The sequence below is a fragment of the Phalacrocorax carbo genome, chromosome 1, assembly GCF_963921805.1.
Source record: "Phalacrocorax carbo chromosome 1, bPhaCar2.1, whole genome shotgun sequence".
In the NCBI taxonomy this organism is placed as follows: domain Eukaryota; kingdom Metazoa; phylum Chordata; class Aves; order Suliformes; family Phalacrocoracidae; genus Phalacrocorax; species Phalacrocorax carbo.
The window spans coordinates 96,823,834-96,838,656 of NC_087513.1; the positions used below are offsets into that span (position 1 = coordinate 96,823,834).

A 14,823-nucleotide genomic window follows, 5' to 3' on the forward strand; every position below is an offset into this window, starting at 1 on the left:
TTTCATGGGTATGAGGTGGCCTGTTCCAGTTGGGATGTGCCAAATGTGTTCTTATACTTCGTTCTTAGACCTTTTGAACATTCAGGTAGAACATGATTTGACCCCCTCACTGCTCAACCCCCACACAGACACACACACGTACTGCTTTTTGGGGTGTCAGAAAGTAGATGCTAGTGTGTGAATCCTTTGACCTTGCTTTTTTGAAACTCGTGCACAGATAGTTTTCTAATGTATACGGCCTGCAAAGAAGCATAGGAATGTGTATATTGACCTCATTTTCTTACACTATACAATAAATACAACAACAGTGTAGAACAAACATATTCCTGTAAAGCACAGCTGAATATTTTAAATTAGTTTCTTTTCATTCTGGGTCCTTGCTTCCTCCTTTAAATCCTTGATCCTTCTCTGTGCTTCAGCTGACTGCCTCAGAGGCAGTGCCTAAGAAGTCATGGGACTGTGGGCTTGGATGCCGCCCTTGGGTCTGGATGAAGTGTCTGGAGCCGCAACCACTGCAGCATTGTAAATCCAAGTCCAAAGCACGGCTGCCTGCAGTGCAGCACGTTAACCAGAGCAACTGCCGGCTAAAAAGCACCACAGCCCAGCCCCTTGTCCCAGTCAGCTGTGAGTAATAGTCTGTTTAGTCATCAGGAATCACGAGGTTGGGGTCATGAGGCGTGGCCTGGGTCCCACGTCACTTGGCCTTTTCCTAGGGTTGAACATCAGTGTGACTGCCTTAGCACATGGGGGCTGCTGAGACTCATTTCAGAAAACCTGAAGTGTTCCATACTCTTAAAGACCAGGCTGCTGGGGTTGGGATGTCGCAGCGCAGCAGCTGCTCAGTCTGATAGACTTGATAACAAAGTCTCAGGCAGGCTGCTGAATTCTGCAAATAAAGAGACGCATCAGTGTATGTGCTTCTACAGAGCAAGGTTTGCTTTTTTTCTCTCCAGTAGTACAATTCTTCATGGACAACTACTTTCTTTTCAGTTCATGATTTTTGGACACATAATATTCTTATTTATCTCGTTCATGCTACAAGTACCATTTGAGCATGGCATGAAAACTGTTAGCACTGTTAAATTCATAATGAAGTCCAAAACACTGAAAAATCTAAAAGTCCTTTAACAAATACTGCTGTGAAAGAAACATAAAAAGAAAGAAATCTAACTAGTATTACCCATAAAAATATAGAAAAAGTTTGTGAAAGATCTTAAACAAACACACTACCAATATAAATGTCTTCCCTTTGGTCAGTTGGGGATCAACTGTCCGGCTGTGTCCCCTCCCAACTCCTTGTGCACCCAGCAGAGCAAGAGAAGTTGAAAAAGTCCTTGACTAGTGTAAGCACCACTTAGCAAAAACTAAAACATCTCCACATTATTAACACTGTTTTCAGCACAAATCCAAAACACAGCTCCGTGTAGTAGCCCAAACAGTAGCTGCAGCTACTACTACTACTACTACTACTACTACTACTACAGGTTGCCCAGAGAGGTTGTGGAGGCCCAATCCCTAGAAACATTCAAGGTCAGGTTGGATGCGGCTCTGAGCAACCTGATCTAGTTAGAGATGTCCCTGCTCAGTGCAGGGGGGTTGGAGTAGATGACCTCTAAAGGTCCCTTCCCACACAAATCATTCTAAGATTCTATACTATGAAGAAAATTAACTCTATCCCAGCTGAACCCAGGACAATCATGTATCATTTTTATCAACATATATCAGTTCAGCCATAAACTACTGCTTTATGCACACGCATTCATTGTGTTTATGTTGCTGTTTTCTAACAGATTATTTATTTTATCAGTAGACATCTTGGACAGTTTGCTGACTGAAAAACTAAAATACACATACATGCACACAGATACCCACCCCCCTCCTATATATATGTATGTGTAGCCACATATCTTATAAAATTAATTTTTTTTTCTGAACAAAAATATATAGCAACATGTACTGGATCTACTGGGAGAAAACACAGCTGCTCTGACAGTCTGCTAAAGGAGGAGACTAATTCCAGAGGTACAGATCCACAGTGATGAATGCCCAGCTTGGCAGCTCTCCCCAGCTGATCCATTGTGCTGCGCATAACCTGAAACAGCAGCTTCCCAAATCGTCAGGTTGCAGATCATTCAGGGTAAGACAGCGACGTAATCACTGTCATCAATATCTGTAAAGAAATCAGTAAAAAGAAAGATGCTGTCATTACAAATGGCTCCCCTGGAAGTCCATGGTAAGCAGGTTGGCCTGTGGGCGTGTTGCAGGGCAGGTATCAATAACTCAATTTGGTTTCTTGGTATTCTGCTGTTGCAGGGCCAATGTTTAGTCCCTGTGTCCTACGGTCTGGGTCCTCCAGGGGACTGTATGGAGGCAAGGCCTGCATTGTCTTTTCTGAGTCAGCAAGCTCTGTTATTAAACAGTCATATCCACATGAGACCCCTCCTTCCTGAGGAACGGCCAAATGTTGGAAATCATCCATTCTTAGTAAATCAGATCAATAGCTGAGATAGCCATGGCTATAGCATAACACACCCTTTCTTCTCTAAATAAATACCCAACAGAAAAGCTCTCCTCCCTACTAAGGGTGGAGAGCCTGAAAAAAAACTTTCTTAGACCTTGTCAGATTTATTATGTTTTTTGAGAAGATAGCAGAAAGGCAGAATTTGAATGCTTAGGACTCCATCTCCCCTATGGAAACCTACTGTCTCTTCAAGCAGCCACCCTAAGACAAGCTGTTACTGGGCTAGAAAACAAAGTTCAAAACTGTCCAACAAGTAGTATCATGACCCCAGTCCCATGAGTTATTCCACTGGTCGCACTTAAGCACTTGGTCCTGCATGTGCCACAAAGGCAGCTGCTGGTTCAACATGAGGGGCTGGGCCAGAAAAATATGGTGTTTGCTTTAGGAAGCACTGTGGTATTTTACATGGTACCTGCATTTCAGAGAGATATCCATCATGACATCAACCTGAACTCCACATGTGAGCATGTAACAAAGCAGTCTGAGGGGGAAGTTTGGACTCCTGTATATGTGAAATTTAAGTTAAAATTGAACAGCAACAATTCCAGACTGGTGTGATTATTTCTAAAAGCTTCCATTTTTATGACAACCACAAACATTTTGAAAGTGAAAGGACAGGTTTTGTTTTCCTCCCTGTGAGTCGAGACCAAGACTGTGCACCTTTTAGAAAAGTCGATCTTGCAGGACGAGACAATAAAATATATGTTACAACTGATTTTTCCTACAAATATATCCATGCTGCTGCAGTATTTTACATCTCCCTGGAGCAGCAATGGCAAGATACCATAAAAACCTTTTTTAGAGCAATTGTGACATATCTGCTTTAGTGATACAAGTGATAATGTAATGTTGGGGACACTGAAAATGTCTCTTTGCTACTGGTTCTCTCAACAAAGTTGTTGCTGCACTGGCCCCTAAAAATGAAACTTAGTGCATGAAGTGGTGGGGAGAGAGAGCTCACCCCTTCCTATCCTGTCTGCTTGACACAGGGAGCTGTTGCATTGTTGTTGTGTGCAAAAAACCAGCATCTGTCGTACAGACAGGAGGTATGACTGCAGCACAGAGAGGGTGGCCCACGTGACTGCATTTTAGCTAGGGTTACTCATAAGATATAAATCACGCAGAAGATTGGATACTCCAAGAATTTTTCCCTTTACAATATCTGTTCTTAATGAAAAGATTTCCCTTGCTCTTTACACTTAGTCTTCTAGTCAGAGGACTGAGAAGAGTTTCATGGTTATTTTGCAGCCTGTGACCTCATGGATACTGCAGCTGAGCATCGTAACACAGTAATATGAAAAGAGGCTTTCAAAAGTGTGTGAGGGATGCTGGCGAGTTACCAACAGTATCTCTATTCAATATCCAACCAAGGACATAAAGATGACGAGACTATAAAACGTAGTTTACCACTTTGTGAAAACCTCCATCTTCATTGTATCCGTTTGCATAATAGTTCTGTCAGGTGGAAGTGTATCCTTATACCTGGGACTTGAGAGCATAAGTTAGCAGAAGATCAACCAGAGACTGAACTCTCTGGTTCCAGAGCTATGATCCTGAGCACAAGGCTATACGCTTCTTATTTTCGCCATACTAACTTTAAAAATCCGTTGTTTTAATCACGACAAACAATAAGCTGACTGGCTTTTTTTTTTTTCCCTAGCATCTCAAAAATAACTGAGTTAGATTTTGATATAAAAATAGCTTTCAACCCAGCCAACAAAGGTAAAGGACAGCCTCAACTCCTAGTGAAGTGCAAGGGCCTGGCCGCTTGGCAGAACCACATTGAGTAAAACTGGTCCTCAGTCTTCCCTAGCCTAGAAGCACCAACGCCCATGAAGGAGTGAGCTGTGGGCAACATCATGCTTCGCTTTCTGTATCTCTTGCAATTTGAACTTGTTAATTTGTAGTGGATGAGGGTATGTAACCTGTGAGCTGGGAATAACTGTTTTCTGGTCAACCTAAGAGAGAAGGAAGGATGCTGAACTTCTGCCCATGCAAGCTGGTCTCAGAAAACATATAGCAACTGTTCGCCACAGACCTGTCAATGCAGTCATCTTAAAACAAAACAGAACAAAACAAAACCACAAAGATAGAGCTAAATTTCTCACCATTATAAATGTCATCCTTTCCTGACATGAACCTCTGGGTTCTTCGCGAGTTCTCTTGTTTCTTCACTGGGTAGCGGAGGTTTGTTATTAGTCCTTGATTTGGCTTTTCATAAGTGTATATTAGGTCCTTTAATGTTCTGAAGGTCCTCTCTGGAACGCCTTCAGAAGTCTGCAAGGAAAGGAAAATAACCTGTTTGGCAACATGATTACAGCACTAAGCGTAACCCCTCTCACCATATTTTTTTTTGAAAAAAGAACATCAGTTTAGAATATTGGCTCAGATGTGCACTGCAGCAATCCACTACAGCAGAGTGTCAAACAGTGACAGCATTACAGACTTCTCTCTGGTGTTAGAACACAAGTTTAGGGGCAACATATTTAGTTCTCACTTAAACTGTTGGATTTAAACAACTGTGTGACAAGCAGAAGCCAAACATTTTACAAAATATCAGCATCATCAAGCAAAGGACATCTGCAGAGGCAGTGGATGTGTCTGAGGTTCCATATGAAAGTCCCTGGCACCAGCTTTCCCTTTTAGGCAGGAGTTTATTATTTATCTTAGACTGCGACTTGCACTGGGGACTCCTGAGGGCAAGCATGGGGAATGGCACTCCTGAGTGGGGGAAGAGCATTCTCACAAACTGCTTTTTAACATGCAGGTTCATACAGCTGGACTGAACTGCTTCCATGGGACACCCCCCAGTGATCAGTACAGAGTCTTTGCAATGACGGTGACTTCAGGACAGTGACAGACAGTAAGCACATTAATCAGCTCTAATCACAGCAAGGGTTCTACTACCACTCATTAAAAGTGAATTGGGCTTTGGTTTAGCTTCATTTGCTATCTAACAAAAATGCATATTTTTATTTTCTTTGTTTTTCTGCATCCTTTATCTTCCCTTCAGTCCTGTATAGACTGGGTGCCACTGCCTCTGTGTACTGGGTCTGGCTGGGATGGAGTTAACTTTCTTTGTAGCAGCCAGTGTAGTGCTGTATTTTGAATTTGTGACTAAAGCAGTGTTGATAACAGATCTGTGTTTTGGCTGTTGCTGAACAGTGCCTGCACAGCCTTGAGATTATCGCTTTTTCCTGCTCTGGTTCCCCATGAGTAGGCTGGGTGTGCACAAGATGCTGGGAGGGAAAATGGACAGGAAAGCAGACCTGAACTGACCAAAGGGATATCCCATGCCATAGGACATTGTGCTCAGGAATAGAAGCTGAGGAAAGTGGGGACACTCATGGTTGTGGCATTTGTATTCCCAAGTAACCATTACGTGTGCTGAGGCCCTGCTTTCAGGAGATGGCTAAACATCTGCCTCCTGATGGAAAGCAGTAGTGACTAAACTCCTCCTTTGCTTTGCGTGCATGCACAACTTTGCTTCACCTATTAAACTGTCTTTTATCTTGATCCAGGGGTTTCCTCATTTTTGCTCTCATGTTCTCTTCTTCCCACCCTGTCCCACTAAGGCAGGGAGGGAGCAAGCAGCTGTGAGCTGTGTGGGTGCTTAGCTGCTGGCTGGGGTCAACCTACTGCAGTCTAGAAAGTTTGTGGATTACTCTGGCCCTTAAAAAAACTCAAACAATTTCCCCTCCACCATCAATATATTATTTCAGTATATTATTGTAGTAAGCCAAACAATGTGACTTAAAAATTTGAAGAACAGAAATCTTCTTTCACATTCTTGGCAAAACCTTGTGAGGAAAATTGGGTTTGAAGATACTAAAAGTGTTGAGTTATTATCTGCTAATAGGCATGGCAGGAAAACCCAGAATAGTAGCTATAGTCCAAAACAGATTGTTTTTTGTCAACAAACCATTCAGTTCTTCGTAGGAAATTGTGCCTTTGTACTCAGTTTAAACCACTAATAAGCAAGAAATTACCAGCATATGAGAGCTTGGTGTGTCCTTTATGGAGTGAGTTCCTCATTCCATTTAATTGCTACTTAATTGCCAGCAGTCCTGTTGGCTGTCCTACTACAAGCAGAGGAGTCAGCCAGCTTTTTGAGTGTCCTCTCACCTTGCCTAGGTGTTTGATCAATACAGTCTGCTCTTAAGCTTAATTCAAGCAATGGGCAACATTATCTGGGGTCACCACTTCAGGTGCCCCAGAGTCACACAAAATTATAGATAGGTCTCTTTAAATCATGAAATCGTAGAATCATTAAGGTTGGAAAAGACCTTAAGATCATCAAGTCCAACCATCAACCCACCACTACCATGTCTCCTAAACCATGCCCAGAAGTGCCACGTCTACACATCTTCTAAATACCTCCAGGGACGGTGACTCCACCACCTCTCTGGGCAGCCTGTTCCAGTGCCTGACCACTCTTTCAGTAGAGAAATTTTTCCTAATATCCAATCTAAAACTCCCCTGATGCAGCTTGAAGCCAATTCCTCTCATTCTATCGCTGGTGACCTGAGAGAAGAGACCAATCCCCACCTCGCTACAACCTCCTTTCAGGTAGTTGTAGAGAGCGATAAGGTCTCCCCTCAGCCTCCTCTTCCCCACACTAAACAACCCCAGTTCCCTCAACCTCTCCTCATAAGACCTGCTCTTCAGACCCTTCACCAGCTTCGTTGCCCTTCTTTGGACACGCTCCAGCACCTCAATGTCCTCCTTGCACTGAGGGGCCCAAAACTGAACACAGTACTCAAGATGCGGCCTCACCAGTGCCGAGTACAGGGGCACAATCACTTCCCTGCTCCTGCTGGCCACACTATTCCTGATACAATCCAGGATGCTGTTGGCCTTCTTGGCCACCTGAGCACACCGCTGGCTCGTGTCCAGCCAGCTGTCAGCCAGCACTCCCTGGTCCTTCTCTGCCAGGCAGCATTCCAGCCACTCCTCCCCAAGCCTGTAGCGTTGCATGGGGTTGTTGTGACCCAAGTGCAGGACCCGGCACTTGGCCTTGTTAAACTTCATACAATTGGCCTCGGCCCATCAATCCAGCCTGTGCAGGTCCCTTTCCAGAGCCTTCCTACCCTCAAGCAGATTGACATTCCTGCCCAACTTGGTGTCATCTGCAAACTTAATAAAGGTCATTCCAGTGTTCAAAAACCCTACAAGATGCTGGTTGCAATGGCAGAACTTTAAAATTAAAAAAAAAAAGCTAATTAGGAACAGGAGTAAGTAATGAAAGTGACAGATTTTTCTTCAGTGCTACGAAAAAGAAATGGCCAAATCAGAAAGCAGCTTGTCAACAAATAACAGATCCACTTAAATTATGAGGGATTTCTACAAAGATAATATCTACTTCTGAGCTCATATGTAATAATAAGTATAACATTAAAAAGTCAAGAATTGAGAGAAAAGCAAAATTGGAAATACTTTCTAGGTAATGTGCTCATCTATGTATATATTTTTTTTAATCAGGACAGTGGACTTTAGTGCAGTCTTTTCAGATGAAATGAGAGTTACTCACCTGTATTTTAAAATATCCTTGGCGTTCCCTGAAGATACGGTAAGTGTAGATGAGTTCGTCAAAGCTGTGAAAAACATTCTCATATAGGTTATGCTTTTCGTCAACTGTCAGACCACTGCAACTTGCTTAGACTGCTATAGCTGATCTTGACACCCAGGTTTTGGTTTTGTTTGTTTGCTTGTATCTTAAAGTAAACTGCAATACAGTGAAATACTGCAAATAAAGAAACAAATCTAAAAGAATGCCTGATGCTAAGTAATATAAATTATGTATAAATAAATATGCATTTCTATTTGATTCATATATTGGAGCCTTCAAAATACTTGAGATTCTCTAAGTTATATGTTTAATCTTCTGTTAGTCAAAATTAGTCATCCATGTTGTTTTCTTAAGCCTCAGAAACCCAAATATTACTTTATCATACCTTGCCAATACAGGTCTAAAACCCTATGTAGATCAGTTTGATTTTGGACTAAATTTATGGTGCTCTTTTTCACTCTACAGAATTAGGCCAGGTACAGTAAATGTAGCTAAGGGTGCTCTATTCAATCTGGAGTAACCGCACCTTGCTTAGCATAGATCTTGACAAAGCATGTCCATCTAGCTTACCTCCACATCTAGCTGAGCTTTCCGCCAGCTTCTTAGGTGTATTTCCTATGCTGAGTTTTGTACTGCTACAGCTCCAATAAAATAGATCTGGTAAGTCAAAGCAATGAAAATTCTTTAAGTTTATACATCCAGAAAAGGCTGGATATCACTAAGAATTTGTATTACTTGTTGTGAGGCAGTAAAACACAAAATAGAACCTGTAACTCCACTGCAGGTGCCATGTAAGAGAAGAGCCCTTGCTTCCATAGGATGCCTGAGTCCTTGCTCCCCGCCAGCAGAATTGCTTCATGGCACTAGAAACCACTTAGCACAAATGTCAATGTGTGAATAAGCTGCAGGCAAAGGGCTGGCATACGCATCATTGAGAATTGCAGTATCTCCATCAGCAGTGAAGAGAAGAGGAGCCGCGGCCTGGTTGACTCAGACTTTCTACTGGGTTGGACTAATCATCATACAACCTTTTCACAATGAAAAGACAGTGCTAACATGTACTCCTCCTTCAAAAATGGAGCTATAAGGAAGACCTAAATAGCTACAAAGACAAAAGTGGGGTGCCCATCTTTTCCTGAAGTCATACTCTAGAGGAAAATGGGCTGGCTTCCAACTAATTACTACACCCATAAGAGAAGCAGTCACCTTTCAAAAGGCTGACCTACAGGTGAGAACAAGGATGTGAGATTCACTTGGGATATGACACAAGACTGCAATGCTGTATTGAAGCAAGCACATTGGCATGCAGTGATGCTCTGAAAGATTGTCTTTGCAAATGTCTTCTGTCATATTGGTAGAAGTTGGGTACTAGGCTACTTCAGCATAGAATGTTTGATTTGACTGGAGTATAGGCAGAGATACATGTGATACTGGACATATAATCAAAAGCATGTCAGCCCTGAGAAAAGGAGGCTCAGAGGGGATCTCATCACCATGTACCAGTACTTAAAGGGTAGTTACAAAGAAGATGGAGACTCCCTTTTTACACGGAGTCACATGGAGAGGACAAGGGAGAATGGGCACAAGCTGCTCTTGGGGAGATTCCGATTGGACACCAGAGGGAAATTTTTCACAGTGAGGACCGTCAACCATTGGAATAATCTCCCCAGGGAAGTGGTTGGCTCAGCCACGTTGGACACCTTCAAAAGTCGTCTGGACAGGGTGCTGGGCCGTCTTGTCTAGGCTGTGCTCTTCCTAGAAAGACTGGACTAGATGATCCCTGAGGTCCCTTCCAACCTGTGATTCTGTGATTCTGTGATTCTGTGATTCTGTGATTCTGTGATTCTGTGATTCTGTGATATTAGGGACTTAACAGTGGGCTGAGTCTCTGAGCCCCACTGCTGAAAGTGGACACTGTGGTGGAAGGAAGAGACATTTTTAGCAAACCACAAGCCTGAAAATATCTGTGAACAGGAGGTAGTATTAAAGACGGAAGAGGTTGTGCAGTAAAATTGAATGAGACAGTGATAGAAAGGCAAAACAGAAGGGAGCCTAGAGTTTCCAAAATGAGAGAACGTTTCATGTCTTGAAGTATAAGATTCCTCTAACAAGAGATTTCAAAGAACTTATGAACTAAACTTAACACAGGCCTTTTATATAAGAGTAATTTGATTCCACAGACATCCCATCCTCTCATTTATCTTCTTATCCTCCTCACATGTGATACTTCCCTAAACTTCATTTTGCAGTTGTATCACAAGAAGGCTGTTGAATTCTTGAAGAGATGTTAGTAGAAAATGGCCTCCCATCACCAGCTCCCAGAAAATGACCGCGCAAGTCCTACTTTTAAGAAGATTTGCATTTCCCAGGGTTTAAATTATTATTATTATTGTTAATAATATGCAGGTGTGTGAACACTCAGGCTACCGATGTCTTTGGATATATTTTGCAAATGGAAATAAAAGCTTTATGAAATACCACAATGGCAGCTATTCAGCTGATAAAGTGGAGATCATGACCACAATCAAAAAAGGCAGTAAAGTTGCAAAGACACATAAACAACAAATAACGGGGGGTGGGGGAGGGGAAGCAGTATTTGAAAACAAGGTCTTTTAACTGATACACATGTTCATCAGAAGGATTCCAGCTCTAGCTACCTGAATTGAGCTGTCATGAAAGGCAGAATCTTAGGGTGAAAACCTAGCTCAGGAGACTTGAGCATAAACGAATAGTTACTCTGGAAATAAAATACTTCGTTCTATAAAAAAAGTTACTAGGGACTGCAGTCAGGATAAGACTTCCAGTTAGAATAGATTTACTTTGATTCAAAGAGTTGCATCACAGGGATGCATCTTCTGTTTTTTACCTCCTTGAGATACCCATGGAAATTCACATGTTCCTGGCTTAAGAGTATTTTATAAATGTGGGTGTCCATTCTTTGAACGTAGACATAAAAGTGAGAAAAAAAACACTGAAAATGATCATTTTTGAACTTGTTCTTTACCTATCATCCAAATTTTGAAAGGTTACTCCCTGGATATTATTTGGCTACTGTAATTTTTACTGAATAAACATGAAACTACCATTAAAATGGAACCTTCTCTTTCCACATTAACTACTAAATTCTTACCAACAGCTGCGTATGGTACAAATTAATAAAGTACCTGGTCTGGGCAAAGGGGAGATCGAGTGGCGGAAAAGCAGGGTGAGAGGAGCTTTTTTTGGTAGAGTCACATGTTAAGCCATAAGGAGAACAGTAGCAAGAGCAGTAGGCCTGGACTGAGGCACTGTCAGAGACCTGGGAGAGCTTTGGATGAAAGCGGCAGTGTGCTGTGGAGGAAAATGTGTCAGCAGAGCTGTGCACTGTGCCCAGAGATGCTTTTGAACAATCCCATCATTCTGACTCCCAGATCCTCCATGGGAGCACCCTCTCCCCACCCCTCAGTTAGTAGAGGACAAAAAAAGTTGTTTTCTGTAGCAGTATCTCTTGCCCATGGACCAGCTAATTTGAAAGGTGTACGTCAGTTCGTGCATCAACCATGTTAGGTGCTAAGCAACGCTTTAAGATGCAATTCTAATCCAAAAATTGTCTTGAAATGGAACTGAGAGTTTCAGTGTTGATTATCTCCAGTTTTAGGACAGCTTTCCTCTGCGTAGTCAACCACTGACAGATAGTCCAGTCTCTGAGGCAATTCTGAGCCAATACTCTATTACCATGCATCCCATTTGCTATCCGAAGACAAACCTTGCTTTCTCCTCTGCAAACCATCATCTATTATACCATTGCTGCAGCATAACTATTAAATTTGTTAATGCACAAGTTACTAAACACTGAAGCTTTTAACAGTTTTTAAGATAAAACCCAAGTTATCACAAAATAGATCTGCTTTGCCCTTAATAAAAAAAAGGGAAGCAACTGTGTTAGCGTGGCATCAAACTTAACCTTTACATCAGCTCACACATGCCCACATGTACTCTGTCGATGTGCCCTCTGTTAGTTACACCAGTCATTCAAACTCACTGCACACGCCAAAGCAGCCCTTCACTTTTGCATCTACCTCTACTGCATGAGATCTCCACAACCATCTTCCTGTGTCAGGGACTAATACTGTAATTCTTCGTCTGTGCCAGAATCTCTATTTGTCCCGTCTGACAGGGTATGCAGGCCCTTTCCCTCCCACGCTATCTGCCCTCCCCATACCCCTTATGTTGTCTCCTTCCACACCACACTGAAGACAGGTTCCCGCAGCAACCTCCCTGAGGGCTCTGTTGTCCCCAACTTGCCATTTCTGTTCTCCTTACTCTGTCATTTCATAGACCCACTTTCTTCTGCCCACCAACCCCATAGTACTCCATTTCCCTCTCTCTTTTTCTCCTTCTCCTTTGATTCATTTAAAGAGAAATGCATTTTTGATTATTGATAAAAACATTTTCTGATTTTTTAAATTAATTATATGTATTATTAAAAAATTTTCACGTCACACTCAAACACATCCTCAAGGAGAGTGTAAAACCTCATAGGGTCAAACAAAGAAAGACTCAGAGTTACTAATTTATAAATTTGAATGCATTAGGAACAGATCAGTTATCTTCTTAGAAGGGAAATGAAAGTGCTATTTCCTACAGGAGAATAAAATAATAAAATTTTAATTGTAGTAATTAAAGTTAATGATTAGAAGTAGCAATTTTCTATGCCCATCTTGTTCAAGCGCCCCTACATGAATTCGGTCATTATAGCTTCCTGTCTGAGCTTATGTACTTCGATAAAATTCCTTTGAAGCACAAAGCTAGGCTTTCATCAGATAGAAAGCCTATAAAGAAGGAACTGTTTTGTAACCTACCATGTGACTTTTCAGTGTCTCAACAGTGCTAAAATGCTATTTACTCGTCATTACAGAGGCAGTAACTTTGAGTAAGATTCCTACCATATTTTCGCAGGCTAAGCTATTTTCTCTGGGCTCCCCTTATTGTCTGCAGAGAGAGTCTGGCATCAGCAGACTACAGTTCATCTGTCCTCTCTTGTATAAAATGTCTTTTGCAAATGCCACCCTTTCACCACTCACTATGAAGATAGCCTAAGGCAAACAGCATTACTTGAATACCTATACACACCCCCTTGGAGTCTGTTAATATTAAGGAAGAAATACTAATGTTAGAGAAGATAAATGCTTGTCTTGGATCTATTTGGAAACTCATAAAAAATTTAGTATTAGAGCACTTACAAAACACAGAGACACAAGGCTCCTTCCACGCTTTCACTCTCTCGTATTAAATAGCTACCATTCCTTTTGTTCTTGCTCAGCAGTTCTTCACAGGCTCTTCTTGTTATCTTTCCATGAAAAAATGGGAACTCCATGGATGAAAGAAAACAAGGTCTCTCGCCTTTCAAGCCAATTCCAGAAAAGGTCAGAAGCCTGGCATTAAAAGAAGACTTATTCCAAATGTAGCTGCCTGCAGACAACTGAAATTGGAGGTGCTAAGTACATACACGAGTTCATCTGTGTTGTTATCACTGACCTGTCCGTGGTGAAGTTGGCTGTCAGCCTGTGCTTACAGCTCATGAATGCAGTGAAAGCAGGAAATGGGAAATGGTTTGTCTACACTGGTCACACTCTACAGAAGGGAAGAGTCTTTTGTCACGTATTAGCAAACATTTGAGTTGTACATCACAATTCGAAGTTATGCAACAGTTGTTGACACCTAAGTATAGTTGTATTTTTAAGTTAACTTTTATGTTTAAAGTTGCTCAAAGCCAAGCAAATAGCGTTCTTGCTCATAGTTTTGAAAAATGCTGCTTGGTTTGATTCCTTTCCTTGCCAGACTTCCCTTCTAACACAGTTGTTTGGTGGTTGTTGTGTTTTGGTTGTTTTTTCTTTTTTTCTTTTTCTTTTTCTTTTTCTTTTTCTTTTTCTTTTCCTTTTCCTTTTTCTTTTTCTTTTTCTTTTTCTTTTTCTTTTTCTTTTTCTTTTTCTCTTTCTTTTTCTTTTTCTTTTTCTTTTTCTTTTTCTTTTGGATTTTTACTGGATTTTTCAAGTTTCAGTGAAAGTGGGTCAGCAATATTTGAGAATGAGATTTTTCAAAACAGACCATTCTCCCCCCTGCCCCCTTCTTAATTTTAAAGTATAGCTATTCTATCAAGAAATTCTGCTGTCTCTGTGCCATGATTTAGGAAACAGGGCAGGAAGGAGAAGGGGGTTGGTCAGTCAGTGCCTTTTGCCACCTCTGGGAAGCTGCTGTCAATTCAACAAGGACAGGGTACACCCATATGCAGAACTGCTGCTCCCCGATGGATGAAATTCCACAGGAGATGCTCTACCAGCCATTTTGTGCTTTCCCTGTTTGAAGCCCAGAACCAGGGGAAGAGCACAGAAGCCTGGAGAAGCAGAACGTAAGAACCAGGCTGGGCAGTGTTTGTGAAGGAGAGCAAATTGAGGGAGGACCTAAAGATGTGGGGGAAGCAGTGATTCAGATGGTGAGAATGGCAGGAGAGACAGAGTCCTCAAGAGTGGGGAGAAGGAGGTGCGACCCCTGCAATAAATAAAGCCCACTCAAGGTCAAAATGGAGTCCAGATACAAGAGTGTTGGCACTGGCAAGGGTCCTCCTGATTTCAAAACATGCTGTTTGCACGTTCACCTCCCAGCTCTAACATGAGGGCCAACTCTTTCTGAACTATGAAGTCCTCATGATGTGTCATGATTTCCCAGTTGCCAAGCCATGCCAGTGACCCTTCAC

At 41.9% G+C, this 14,823-nt stretch overlaps 1 protein-coding gene across 1 annotated transcript; it reads right to left on the reverse strand.

The window, feature by feature from the left end:
* Nucleotides 1-198: 198 nt before the first annotated feature.
* Nucleotides 199-13,920, reverse strand: SH2D1B (SH2 domain containing 1B). The gene is made up of 4 exons (XM_064465562.1): nt 13,313-13,920; nt 8,052-8,115; nt 4,630-4,798; nt 199-2,170 (listed from the first exon to the last, which is right to left on the reverse strand). The coding sequence occupies exons 1-4, from the start codon at nt 13,444-13,446 to the stop codon at nt 2,133-2,135; spliced, it is 405 nt and encodes a 134-aa protein (XP_064321632.1). The 5' UTR covers nt 13,447-13,920; the 3' UTR covers nt 199-2,132.
* Nucleotides 13,921-14,823: the final 903 nt, after the last annotated feature.